Source organism: Cavia porcellus, unplaced genomic scaffold, assembly GCF_034190915.1.
Source record: "Cavia porcellus strain 051 isolate PalLab524CR breed Dunkin Hartley unplaced genomic scaffold, mCavPor4.1 scaffold_32, whole genome shotgun sequence".
Lineage (NCBI taxonomy): Eukaryota > Metazoa > Chordata > Mammalia > Rodentia > Caviidae > Cavia > Cavia porcellus.
In genome coordinates, this window is record NW_026947515.1 from 23,003,052 (window position 1) to 23,016,945 (window position 13,894).

General features: G+C 46.3%; 1 protein-coding gene across 18 annotated transcripts in view; it reads left to right on the top strand.

Moving 5' to 3' along the window:
* The first annotated feature begins 9,185 nt into the window (after nucleotides 1–9,185).
* Fbf1 (Fas binding factor 1) overlaps nucleotides 9,186–13,894 on the top strand; it is a 28,153-nt gene continuing 23,444 nt past the window's right edge. For 13 of the 18 annotated variants that reach the window (XR_010045179.1, XR_001201195.2, XR_010045180.1 and 10 more), the window contains exons 1-5: nucleotides 9,192–9,479; nucleotides 9,734–9,798; nucleotides 10,296–10,380; nucleotides 10,718–10,745; nucleotides 12,136–12,177. Coding sequence is in view for 13 of the 18 variants with exons in the window: in XM_013151984.2 (XP_013007438.2) it covers nucleotides 10,378–10,380; nucleotides 10,718–10,745; nucleotides 12,136–12,177 (73 nt within the window). In the remaining 5 variants the exon portion in view is untranslated. Of the gene's footprint in view, nucleotides 9,480–9,733; nucleotides 9,799–10,295; nucleotides 10,381–10,717; nucleotides 10,746–12,135; nucleotides 12,178–13,894 lie in introns of all 18 variants that reach the window. The other 5 variants (XM_013151965.2, XM_063242046.1, XM_063242045.1 and 2 more) reach the window with 5 other exon arrangements.

Consider the following 13,894-nt stretch of genomic DNA (forward strand, 5'->3'; position numbering starts at 1 on the left):
CATTAAGTTTGAAGATTGTCACTGCTTGTATATAGTAGTAGTTCAGAGTCTGAAAAAAATAATTCAAATCAATGACTTAATATTGATTGATCTGTTAAATGTGAAATTATTTCAAAATTAGTGTTTAGATATTGTACTTAGAGATGAATATTTGTGGGCAGAATCTCATGGTGTCTGAACTGAGTCACCTGATGAGGTACAGAGGTCTGGAATCTGTTGTAGCAGGTTTGAAGAGGTTGTAGACACTACAGAGCCACATGCGATCCAGCACCGTGAGATTTATTTAAAAACTAAATCTGACATTTGATACTAGTATTTTTATTAACAGTGGAATGTTTACTCTTGAACTTTGTTCATTGTAACCAGAGAATAAAGATAAAATAAAGCATACTGATTTGTACTTTTAAAAGATGTCACATGATTAAACATAAATTTAAGTCATGAAGGAATTTAAAATAGAGGTTTAACTATGGGAATCATAGAGATTCCTCAAAAACCTAAAACTAGGGGCTGGGGATTTAGCTCAGTGGCATAAGTGCCTGCCTTGCAAGCAGGGAGTCGTGAGTTTCATCCCTGGTACCGATAAAAAGGAAAAAGACAACAGAAACCTAAAACTAGAAATTCCATTCAACCAAGCTATTCCTCTTTACGCATCTTTCCCAAAAGAAAGATGACATACTTATAATGATATGTGCATGCCCTTGTTTGGTTTGTGTTTGGTTTTGTTGAGTCTTGCTGTGCAGTTCATGCTGGCCTCGAACTCATTATGTAGCCTAGGCTGAACTTGGACTCATAGCAATCCTCCCAAGTGCTGAGGTTACAGGTGTGCACCACCAATGCCCGCCAGATGGACCAGGGAAGAAGGGGAGGGATGGGATGAAGGAAGGAAGGAAGTGTGAGGTACACGGAGCAACACCACACAGGAAATATACACATGTAGGTAAACTTCATTAATAAAAATTTTAATGTTTTATTAGGTTTAAATTTTTTTAAAAAGGAAACCTTTCTGTAAGATAATACTGAGCCCTTTCAAAAACATGCTGTGAGTAGTGTACACTATTCTGAGTTTGAGCTTTGAACCTTGGCTAAGGTCAAGTGTATAATGGACAAAAGTTTAGTCTTCTTTCATGCACGACCAGTTATGTAGTCAGCTATATTTGAGTGTTTGGACTTAGTGACTTTAAAACAGTTTGTTCCAGCACCAGAGGGTCCTTGGTGTTCTTGCTTGTCTTTAGAGTGCTCGCTTCATTGCGGCAGTAACTGTTCACATGGTTTCTTGTAACACATTCCTAGAGGCATCTTAACAGCTCCCCAGACTACCATGGTAGGTCATAGTCTTCCTTGGGTTTCCTTCACTGTAGAGTTTGGCTGGAGATGTGCAGCTCCTTTATCCTGGAGTTCTCTGAGATCCGTAGTTCTTCAGACAGGTTCTCCTCCGAGGACCAAGGAAGTTGCATTCAGCTTGTCTTTGACATGAGCTCCAGCCCCAGCCATCCCTGCACACATGCCTCATCCTTCCCAGACGTTGGCACCTCCTAGGCCAGTCTTTCTATCCCGATCTACTCGGGCGTCTGGATGAGGGTGTGGTTGACGAGATGTAGATGCCGCACGTTCTCCACCAGTTACTCTTGAGTTGCGCCGCTGCAGGTCTGCGTGCACCAGGAAGTTGCCAACCTCCTTGGTGCTCTGGTGGGAACTGTAGGTGTGATGACCAGGAGCCGGCCTTGCTGGTGGCTTCCACCAGCACAGTCTTACAGAAGCTTGCACCTTGTTTTGTTTTGTTTCGCTTCGCTTCGCTTCTTGAGTCAAGGTCTGGTTGTGTAGTTAAGGCTGGTCTTGAACTCTGTGTAGCTCAGGTTGCTCTTGAATTCTTAGTAATCCTCCTGCCTCGGCCTCCTAAGTCCTGGGATTACAGGCCTGTGTCACCATACCCAGCTATTGTTTTAACTTTTTGAGACAAATACACACTGTACAATTCAGACTGGTCTAGAACTTACTATGTAGTGCAGCCTGGCCTCCAACTTGCAGGGATCCTCCTGCCTCAGCCTCCCGAGTACTGGCATTACAGGTGTGTACCACCATTCCTGGCTCCGTCCTACAGCTGATAACATCTTCCTCCACCCAAGCTGGCTCAGAAGTGTCTGCCTCATCTGCCCACTCTTGTCACTGACATTTGCACCTCTATGGAAAGAACCACCCCCACCAAGAAGGGTCCTCTGGGTGTGCTGTCTATGTGTCCCATGAAGACAGCCCTGTCCCTGCCATTACCCATGCCCATTTGGATGCAGCTGCTGCCAGGTCCATTCTGTGGCAGCACTAGCATTTATCAAGCTATGGATGCTCTGACCCTGGTTCTTAAATCATGGAGCCCAACACTACGCACCCACGTGTGCAGAGGATCTCAGGGCCATGCACCCCCAGGACAGCACCGCCATCCTGGCCTCAGAGGCATTTCCTGTGCACCGTACTTCTCAGCTCAGCCTCAAACACTGGGATCCTCCCAGGCCGTGTGGGGAGGCAGCACCTCTGAGAGGCCCATCAGAGGATCCTTGCTGCGCCCCAGGACCTGGCACTGCTGGCATGGACCCGTGGGCAGAGCTGCTAGGCTGGCTGAAGGCATGGGGAATAAAGATGGCAGCCAGATGATCATACCAGTGAAAAACTGATCTGGTCCATGAGTGTGTCAGACTGAAAGGTTAGCTGGTTGATCTATAGTTTTAACTCGGCACTCTTAGACCCATGGGAATCCTAACGGACATCGTCTTATCCACCCTACCCAAGGCAACCACAGAGTCACTGGGTACTCTGGGTCTCCCCGTGTTATTTCAGCTCTTGTCCTCCAGTCAGTAGCAAACAAGTTAGTATCTTTTAATACAATAGTGTGATTTACAGGGCCAGGGATTTAGCTCAGTGGCACAGTACATTCCTGGCAAACATGAAGTCCTGAGTTTGAATCATAGTACTGAGAGGCCTGGATTTAATGCTCAGCCTCTACCACCATAACAGTGTGACTACAGCCTTGAGTAGGAACCCACCCTGAATCTCCAGTGGCATTGCTCCAATTATGGGTTTTCTGTTCCCAACAAAACAACTGGCTGAGCTGTCCTATAGCAGATGTCAGCCAAATGTGTGCATCTCAGCCAGGCATGGCAGCACAAACCAGTAATCCTAGCACTCAGGAAGCTGAAGCAGAGGGATCCCTGAGTTCAAGGCCCAACCATCACCATCCCTTGCTCCGGCCACCCCTGGCGAGGTACTCTGATGGGTTGGCACGGCCATGAAGAGAGGTGAAGATACATAGGAGCAGGGGCGAGACTGAGAAGGGATCTGAAAAGAGAGCCACGAGGAAAGCAGCCAGCCAGGAGACCGAGAGTGCACAGCCTGCACCAGTGTTGGGAAGCAGGCGATGGCCCAGCGGGGGCTGAGACACCTCACTTGTTGCGGTTGCCAGGATACAAAGCTGATGGCCACTTTTTTCCTTGGGCATTAGCAGTATTTTATATTTTTTATTTTTTTAGCAGTATTTTAATTTGAGTGGTAACTACTGCTTTACATTGACAATACAGAATTGTAACAATATGACAAAAAGTTTGGGGCTGGGGAGGTAGTCAGCACTACAAGCACCTGCCCGCCAAGCGCAAGGTCCTGAGTTGGATTCCAGGTACCAAATATCTCCCTCATGCTCTCAAGTCACATTAATCACTCACTCACTCTTCCCATATATGGTGACAATGGGAGAATTCCTTATTCCTATAATTTGTGGCGTTCTCTTCTCAGATCCTGGACGACAAACCAGTGTTGTCTTACAGTTCCTTAAAAAGAAGTACAATTTCTCAGGGCTGGGGATTTAGCTCAGCGGCATAAGTGCCTGCCTTGCAAGCAGGCAGTCGTGAGTTTGATGCCTGGTACTGATAAAAATGAAAAAGACAAAAAAAAAAAAAAAGTACAATTTCTCAATGTACCCATGGGAGTGTTTTCTATTTGGCTTTTCTCTCTCTTTTGTTTCATTTTGTTTTTTGAAGCAGTCTTGCTATGGAATTGATCCTAGGATTACAGATCTAGAAGTTATACACCCAGCTGAATTGTTTCTCTGTCTGTTTCTCTCTTTCTCTCTGTCTCTCTGTCTCCCTCCCCTTACCCCCTCTGATCTGGGGATTGAATGAATCCAGAACTTTGCCGGCAAAGACCCTGTCACTGCCCTCCCCTCCCCTACACCCCACACACCCCTTTTGGTCCCTTTTTGCTGTGTGCCTACCACAGCTGACTTCCCTCCCCACATTTTGCCTCTGTTTTTGATCCTGGTGATCCTCTGACATTCTCGTGGGGGGGGGATACCTTGGATATGCCGCAGAGGGAGTTCTTTCTTCCTTCTCACCAACAGCTTCTCCTCTGGGAGGGCGGACCTCAGTGCCACCAGCCTGGTCAACAGCCATCCATCCTCCTCTGCCATCGTCAGTAAAGCTCAGCTTGCATCTAAGGTCACACCCTGGGCCTGGCCATCAAAGAGCTCCTCTGTGCCCATCCCACCTCCCATCCTGGTTGGCAGCCACTGACCCAGAGGGTGAACTCCAGGCACCCACTGGCCATACAAGTCCTGCTGCTGGGGGTGGACACCCAAGAGTTAGGGAGCAGTCTTCCCAACCCCTCCAGGCCCCGCCCTCAGACAGCCTGGGCTTCCAGATCAGCTCTTCCCCCACAGCATCGAGAATCTGTCGGGGATCCCCTTGTCCCAGAAAGGTGCGTGTGCCCCCGCCTGGTGTTGTCTAACCGCTCAGCTCACCCAGCCCAAAGCCCCACCCTCCCTTTTGCTCTGCTGAGTGTGTACTGCATCGCTTGCTGCCTATTCTGCAGCCACCAGTGCCCCTGGGGTGTTAGTTACCTGCTTAAGGACACAGAGCGGTGGGAGCAAAGTCAGAAAGTATGCTGGCAGCCGGGCATGGTGGCTCACGCCTGTAATCCCAGCACTTGGGAGGCTGAGGCAGGAGGATCGTTGTGAGTTCGACCAGCAAAGTGAGCTGAAGGCCAGCCTGAACTGCATAGTGAGACCCTGCCTCAAAAAGACAAAAAAAAAAAAGTATGCTGGGGACACCTGGTACCCAAGCTCACATCCTCTCCACTCAATAACTGTAATATCACCAACTGAATCCCTGTCCCCTGGATGAAATAGGCTAAGCCCATCGCCTTAGTAAACTAAGGGCTCAGTGTTGCCATCCTTGGTTTAAAATAAAGTTCAGTGTGTCCCAAGTTCCTTAAATAACAATTCAGGTGTCATGGGCAAGGGCACCCTGGCTCCTGCTCTTTTCTGCCCTTCTTGGCAGAGGGAGGCCGTTGGGAGGTGGCCTTGATCCTGTGCTGGGATATCTGTGTTCTCTGCAGCGGGAAAGGAGATCCTGACCGGTACCAAGTCCATTTCAGCAGAGGCTGCCAGGCGGCGCTCACGGGCTCTGGCCCTACAGGGGCGCCACCTGCTGGCAGCTGCTGCAGAGCGCAGCAGCCTGTCGCTGAACTCCCTGAGCGAGGCTGAGGATGCCAGGCCACCCAGCCCCACGCTGCAGCGTGCAGCCAGCGAGGACAACCTGTCCAGCAGCACGGGCCTACTCACGGGCCGCTCCCACCCCATGGTCAAGTGCCCACTAAAGATGGACCCTTCGGACATGATTTAGGAGCCCTACCTGGAACCAGCTATTCTGCCCTTGAGACTGAAGGGGGGGAAGTGGGAATGGGAAACAGAGGTAGGCAGATGGGAATCACGTGGGAACAGGAGCTCAGATGCTCAGGGCTCCTGAGACCCAGAAGCTGGGGCGGGGGTGCCAGACCCAGGCATGGTTTCATTGTCAGACGTGGGTAAGCCCGAGGCACAGCCTCCCACCCTGCACACAACACTATTGCCAAAAACCTGGCAGTGGGGTGTGGAGCCATAAGCAGAGCTCGCTCCTGGGCCACACCTGGGGCGAGGGTATGTTGGATCACTGGAGAGGGGCCAACGGGCCTTTACATCTGGGTTTGCCACTTTGCGATGGCTTTTCCCTCTTCTTTTTTAATAATAAAATCCCATTTGTGTTTCATGGTTGTGTTGGAAACTAGGCCTCATCTAAATGTGGGACAACAGCTGTGACTAATTCGGCCGGCTCCCTTCCGCCTCCCTGAGGTGCTCTGCTCTCCCCAGGCTGGGGACAGGGGTTCTGGCCAGATCCAAGGCCCCTCCCCAGGAAACGCAGGGCTAGAGCAAGGTTCAGTTTATGCCCCATCCCAGCCACCTTCACATTCGCCAAAGACCCCTTCCAGGGGAGAGGCCCCAGCCTGGGGGTGACACCCTCAGAAAACCTGCAGCACAGAGGAGGTAGCCAGACCCTGGAGATCAGGGCTCAGAAATGACCAGCTAAATCCCTCAGCTGCAAGCTGAGCAAACTCCTGCCAGAGGCAGGTACCCTGGTGCCCCAGTTAGTAGCCCACAGACCATTTGCTTTTACCTGTCCTGCTCCAAGTGGGGTGGGGGCTCTCAGGGAAAAACTCAGTGAAGGCCAGGGAACCCCCAAACTTGTGGGATGTCCTGGAGTCCTCTTCCGTGGAGGCTGGTTGGTTCATGCAACCGTTCACCTCTCTGAGCTTCTGCCAACAATGATGGTGCATGCTTGTGCATCCCAGTACTCTGGAAGGCTGAAGCAGGATGGGCACAAATTCATGATTAGCCTGGAAAAGTCAGCAATTTGGCAAGTTTTCATCTCAAAATAAAAATGGGATAGGGTGGGATTTAGCTTAGTGAGAGGGCTTTGAGCTCAACTCTGAGTATTGCAGAGTTTCTGTGTCTCCCTTTAAAAACTTTTTCCCATTGATTTAATTAGGGTGTGAATTTAGGTGCATGTGGTCTATAAATTCACTAATCTCTTTTAATACATAGAGGATATGCTTGGAGCTATATAAACTGTCTTCAAGCAGTAGTAGTTTCTACAGCTAGAGAGAAGAGCTCTGCTCAAACAATGATTATTCTGACATTGTTTTTGTTCTTTTTTGTGTGTGTGTACTAGGGATCAAACTCATGAACTCACACTTGTCAGGCAGGTGCTGTGCCACTGAGCTAAATCCCCAGCCCAAGACTTGAATATTCTTTTTTTGTCTTTTTCATTTTTATTGGTACTGGGGATCGAACTCATGACCGCCTGCTTGCAAGGCAGGTGCTTATGCCGCTGAGCTAAATCCCCAGCCCCAGATTTGAATATTCTTAAAGGATTTCACTACTCAGGAAATTAATGCAAGGAAGTCTCAGCTGATTGCTTACTATTGCATTCTTGTAGGATTAGAACAAGTCATACTGACAAAAATGACTTTTTATTTAAAAATATTGACAGTGGGGTTTTGCTTTTAGCTGTCTATACTTCAGTGGATTTTTCAGTACCTCTTCCTGTGATGGTATACATAGAAATATATAAGGAACCTTGTTTTCAGAGTTAAAAGCCATTTGTTCATGGTTGAAAATTAGCAAATTTCCAGATTCTAGAGTGTTGTGGTTTGGTTTGGCCTTCAATATTAAGTGGGCCATCGTCAAGAAAATAAGGAAAACTGTGACTTGTTTTAAGACTCCCAAATCAAAATAGTTTTGCTATAATACTGTTGAATGTTTCATAGATTATTTTCAGGTTGTACATGTGATACTTCTAATTGGTATCTTCTAATTTAATTTCCAATTGCTATGGATTCTAAATAAGCAGTATTCTTTGGAGTAACTGCTTTGTAGCTAAGTCTGGCTTTTACCTGACAAGATCCATTCAGCATGTATTACCCAGCTCTGACTTGACTCTCCTGCGGCGATGGGAGTGGGAACAGGAGACAGCCAGGGCCAGAGAATGTGAATCACTGTTGGGTAAGAATGGCCTGCCACCAAAAGCCGGTAGTCTGAGGATCTACTTGGAGGATAACAATATGCAACTATGGAGGATTTTCTTTTTGTCTTGTTTTTTTTTTAAAGAGTAGAATATATTTATTGAGAGAAAGAAAGCTTCTGTCTGAGAGAGATGGAAGGAGTCCCAAGTGGGTTGCCCTCTTCTGTCTTGTTTCTGAAATCCAATATTGTTCTCATTGTTTTGTTTTGCTCATTCCATTGTTTTGTTTTTATTCCACGTTCTGTTTTAATTCGTTTTATTTGGTTCTGTTTTGTTAAATTTTATGATGTCTGATGGTATGGGCAGCAATTTTGATTTCTACTGTGGTACTTTGGTAGCAGTTGTTGATATCCCATTATTCTGTTTTGAAGTACTGTATTACTTTCACTGTTTTGTTGGATTGGCTTTATTCTGTTTTATTTTGTTTGGTTTTATTCTCTTTATTTTTAAATTTTATTTATTTATTTTTGAGACAGGGTCTTGCTATGCAGTTCAGGCTGACCTTCACTTCACTTTGTAGCCCAGGCTGGTCTCAAATTTGCATTGATCCTCCTGCCCAGTGCAGCGATTACAAGCATGCGCCAGCACACCTGGGTTTATTCTGGAAAGGAGAGGAAAGGAAAGGAAAGGAAAGGAAAGGAAAGGAAAGGAAAGGAAGAAAGAAAGAAAAGAAAAGAAAAAGAAAGAAAGAAAGAAAGAAGGAAGGGAAGGAAGGAAGGAAGGAAGGAAGGAAGGCAGGCAGGCAGGCAGGCAGGCAGGCAGGCAGGCCTGCCTGCCAGCACTGTTTGGCCTAAGGCCAAGCCAAACCATTAACCCTATTTCCCTTTGTGAAATTGAGTATCTTTAATAAACTAATAAGCACACACACACACAAAAGCTGAGATGTTGTGGGGTGATGGTTGGCCGTCATTTCAGCTGGACACTGAAACAAGACCACTGAACAAGAAAGTTGCAGTCACTTTCCCCAAGCTTTGGGTATGGGATACGCAATAATTATGAATTCCCTACAACCTTCCAATATTAACAAATCTTTCAAGTCCCCGACCACGCCACGAATTGCCTTGAAGAGCCTAAGAGGAACTCTACGTCCCTACCCCATTCTCAGCAAGCCCAGTTACCCTGAGAGACGCTCAGGTAGCTCCAGGCAACGCGCCAGATGAGCGGGTGTCGCCGAGCTCGCCGGGAAGTGTGGCTTTTCCACCGACTCCCCAGAGTCTCTGACGGAGGGTGAGCGCGCCACGGACTACAGCTCCCAGAATACATCGCGCCACCTTCTCGAGAGGCCGCGACTACGAAGTGGGCGGTGGGGTCGACTACGAAGTGGGCGGTGGGGTCGGAGGAGTAGGATCTGCGGAGGAACGCAGAGAAACTCTTCGGCTTTGGGTGGTTGGTACCGATCTTGGCCACCAAGCCTCCCAGGGGACGGCGCATAATGGGAATTGGAAGAGCTGTAAGGACCACAGCCTGTGCTGCGGGCCAGATCGCTTAACGCGCGAGGTGCGATACACAGAGGGGCACAGTCTCGGAAAGACTGGGAATTCTGGGAAGGACGGTGGCCTAGGGCTGGGCTCGCGATTTTAAAAAACGACCGCCTGTAGTTGGGTGAGTAGATGGGGAGACTGAGGCGTCATTATCCTGGGGCCCCATGAGCTTTACTAACCGCTGCTAGAAAATGCCCATCGTATGGAAAGCCGAGACATGGTGGGAAGGAGATGGAGAAGTTCCTCGATGTACCTTAAGCCAGAACCCGTTTGCACTTGCGGGTCGCCGAAGTTGCCATTGCAGAGAAAGAGAAGCAAACATTTTGAGAGGCCTCTGTCTGTAACCCCCAGATAAACGTTGCATTCTAATAACAGGATAGGCCAAACCTTCGAGATAGAGATGACTGCATCTGGCTCCTTTCTTCCAAGGCTGGCAGAAGGTGGGTTTTGGTGTAAAGAGGAGAGAGCTAGTTTTGAGGAGTACTGTTCCAAGTGGAGGAAGCCCTGTTTATGGGCTACTGTGAAGGGAACGGTTTCCACCAGGGAAAGTTGTGTCAAGGAGTAACCAGAGGTCACACCCACTCCCGTAGGCTGAAACCTGTCCGAAAGTAGTCTTGAGTGCTGCCTGGGAAGGGTTTTGGCCACAGTGCCAGGTACCCAGCGTCTTTCTGAAAGGCCCGAAAGGAAATGCCCACCACTGCATTTGAATTACTGGAGAAGCTAGAGAAAGTCCATTAAATTATCCAGAGCTTTGACTTCTCATCAGAATCTCTCCCCTCTATGGAATTTTTAATTTATGGAAATAGATTTTGACTTCTTCAAACAGGTGAAGTGAGCGAAGGTTTGATAACCCTGGGAGCCAAGCATTGTTAAGATGCACCTTTGCCTTCTCCCTTCCCATCTCCCCATCTCTTAGTCTTTCTCTTCTCTTCGTTAGGGAAGATGAGCCTGCTGTGGTCAAAATTCGTATGATCCGGACAGTGCCGTGAAGGAAATGCGTGCAGCCCCAGCACTTTGAGATGGTAGGCAGAATAGGGAGTGATACGTGTGGAAATGTAAACACCGCCCTTCACCCTACTCCTGGTCCCCAGAGGTCTTGATTGCATGGAATACTTTGGGGACTTGGTGACAAGGACCAAGATGTGGTTCCCAGAGAAGACTGCATGGAAAGTAGCAGGGCTTTTTCTCAGCCTCCTAATGTACTGCTGGGAGTACATAAAGGACCTCGGTCTCTAAGTGCTATTGGTGCGCTATCTTGTGGTGACCTGGCAAGAGACAGTACAATTCATTCTGCATTTCCCATTTCAACACATGATCACCATTTGATTTTGTTAATGTGATTTATTTTTCCTATTTTAGGCATTAAAAACCAAGAAGAGCTTGAAAGGTGAGTGGAAGGATGAAACATTACCCTTAAGCCAAATATATATCTTTTTCTTCTTTGGTTCCAAAATAATTTAGACTTATCTTAAGTGTTTCTGTTGAGGAGCTGGTGTAGCCTCATGGGAGAGCACTTGGCTTTGAGAACTGGATTCCATTCCCAAAAAAAAAAAAAAATTCTTGTTGAGAGTCTTGCTGTTTCTCATAAATCTATGGGGAGCCTTCTCTCATAAATCTGAGGGACCTTGGTATGAGCTACCTTTTGATCTTCAGAAAAATTCAAAAATAAGTTAAAATGGAGTTTTAGAAAAACCTTTCTCTCTGGGTGTGGTGGCACATGGAGCTCCAGCACTTAGGAGGCTGAGGCAGGAGGATCATTGCAAGTTTGAGACCAGTCTGGGCTACAGAGTGAGCTCAAGGCCAGCCGGAACTACATAGCAAGACCTGTCTCAGAAAAAGACAAAAAAAAAAAGGGAAGGCCTTCTCATTGGATTCTGTATTATTTGGGGGGGGGTGTTTCTATATCTTGAAGTATATGATTGTGATTAATTAGCTTGGTAAAGACAGAAATGAGAGAACCATCTGTATCTATATTTAGGTTCCCCCAATGTGGCCAGTGAGGAGTCCATTCAGTGCAATGGTTTGGATTTCAGATGAATACAAAAAGGCTTCAGTATGGAAGCCTAGAAATCTTGGTCACTTTGTTGTTGTTGTTGTTCTGAGACAGGGTCTCACTGTGTAGTTCAGGCTGGCCTTGAACTCACTGTATCCGCTAAATGCTTTTGGTGCTCCATTTTATGATGACCTGGGAAGAGACAATACAATTCACTCTGCATTTTCCATTTCAATGCATGTTCACCATTTGATTTTGTTAATGTGATTTATTTTTCCTATTTTAGGCATTAAAAGCCTAAGGCATTTTAGGCATTAAAAACCCTAAGTAAGCACTGTATCCCCAGTCTGGCTTCTGACTCACAGCAGTCCTCCTGCCTCAGCCTCCCAAGTGCTGGACTTACAAGCATGTACCACTACACCCTGCGTGCATAGTTTTTTAAAGAACTACACTAGGCTCTTTCAGAGTCTGGAAAACTGGTTACTGGCTAGTGTGTTGTGGGGAAGGCAGGAAGAAAGGAGATTCCACTGAAACTTTGCTGTCATGTTGGGAGCATTGTTTTACATTTCTATCTTAGGTGGTTCATTTTTGTTTTTTTGTTTTACCTTAGATATTTCAACAGGGCTCATTGCCAGAGAGTTAGAAAACATCTCCTGGTCAATGAAGGCGTAGCTGAGCCTAAGGCTTAACATCTTTGAACTCTGAAGCCCTTAGGGTGTGTCAAGATTTGAGCTGTATAAGCGCTGTTTTCCTCCTGAGATTATGACAGCCCTTTCTGTTCCAGGCTCCATTGATAACGTCCTTGGTGACCTCCTAGGTGAAGACAGTAAGTGCTTCTTCTCCCATATCCCCTGATCTAGTCCTGTTCTTTAACAATTAATTAATTAATTAATTAAAGGCATGGTGGTGGACATTTGTAATCCCAGCACTCCGGCAGGAAGATCACAAATTCTAGCCCAATCTGGACAGTTTAGTGAGACCTTGTTTCAAAAAATTTTTAAAAAAGCTTGAGGATGTATCTCAGAGTAAAGGCCCTGAGTTCAATCCCCAATCCCACCACCACCAGGAAATTGAGGTATAATTCACATGTCAGTTGGTGGGCGTTGTCATGTGGTGGACATTGTCCAAAATCCTAGCACTCTTGAAGCTGACGTAGTGGGGATCACAAGTAGGATGCCAGCCAGGGCTGTGTGGTGAGTTCAAGCCTGAGCTCTACAGGAGGCTCCTTCTCAAAAACAAAAGGAAACAAAAAATTGTTTAAATTAGACCAGGTAAAGAATGGCTGTTATCAAGAAATCAACTAATAACAAATGCTGGAGGGGCTGTGGGGAAAAAGGAACCCTTCTCCACTGTTGGTGGGAGTGCACACTGGTACAACGATTGTGGAAATTCCTCAATAAACTAGGACTAGAGGTCCCATTTACCCCAGCTATTTCCCTTTTGGTTATCTTCCCAAAAGAATTAAAAATATCATACCACAGCGATATGTATGCACCCATGTTTATAGTAGAACAATTTGTAATAACTGGATCTTGGAAACAACCTCAATACCCATAGACTGAGGGATGGATCACATAAGGACAAACTGGAGACATAGGTAAATGGATACAACTTGAGACCATACTCATAAGTGAAATAAATTTGAAATGTATGGACATCATGTTGCTTTCCTAGTGGGAGAAGCTGAAAGAAACAACATATGTGTGTATGTATGTATATAAAAAATAGTTGAGATAGTTACGTTGCTGATTTTCTGAGTTCCCTGAAGAGAAAGATTTGTACTGGTACTCTGACAATCAAATGCAAATGTCTTGTGCTCTGGGTGAATGCTTTAGGGATGATAATCTGCAATGTGTGTACTGTTGTTGCCCCCTGATTATGTGTTTTGAAATTTTGTTTCAGTTTTTTTCTTCTCTTTGAAATAAAATGGATGGGGTTGGGGATTTAGCTCAGCGGCATAAGCACCTGCCTTGCAAGCAGGCGGTTGTGAGTTCGATCCCCGGTACCGATAAAAATGAAAAAGACAAAAAAAAAAAAAAAAAAAGAAAGAAAGAAATAAAATGGATTTGGAAAAAAAAAAACAAAAAAAAGCTGGGTGTGGCATCCCATGGCTATAATCTTAGCACTTGGGAGGCCAAGGCTGGTGGATTGCTGTATGTTTGAAGCCAACCTGGACTACAAAGTCAAGGCCGTTCTGAACTACATAGTGAAACTGCCTCAAAAAGACAGAAGAAAGAAAGGAAAAATAAAATTCACATATCTTAACATTTGCTCTTTTAAAGTGGTGTGCATTTCTTTTGGGAGTCTGAGGCAGGATTGTTGTGAACTTTAGGCAAGCCTGGATTCCATAATGAGTTCAAGGCCAGCCTGAACTACATTCAAGGCCTGTCTCAAAAGAACAAAATAAAGTGTGCAATCCAGTGAAATTTAGAATAAACACTATTCTCTGCATCTTTCCCCTAACCTCTAATCTCAAGCAACCATTTGTTTCCCGTCTGTTGTGGAATGGCCTATTATGAGCTTTTTTTGTCTTTTTGAGACAG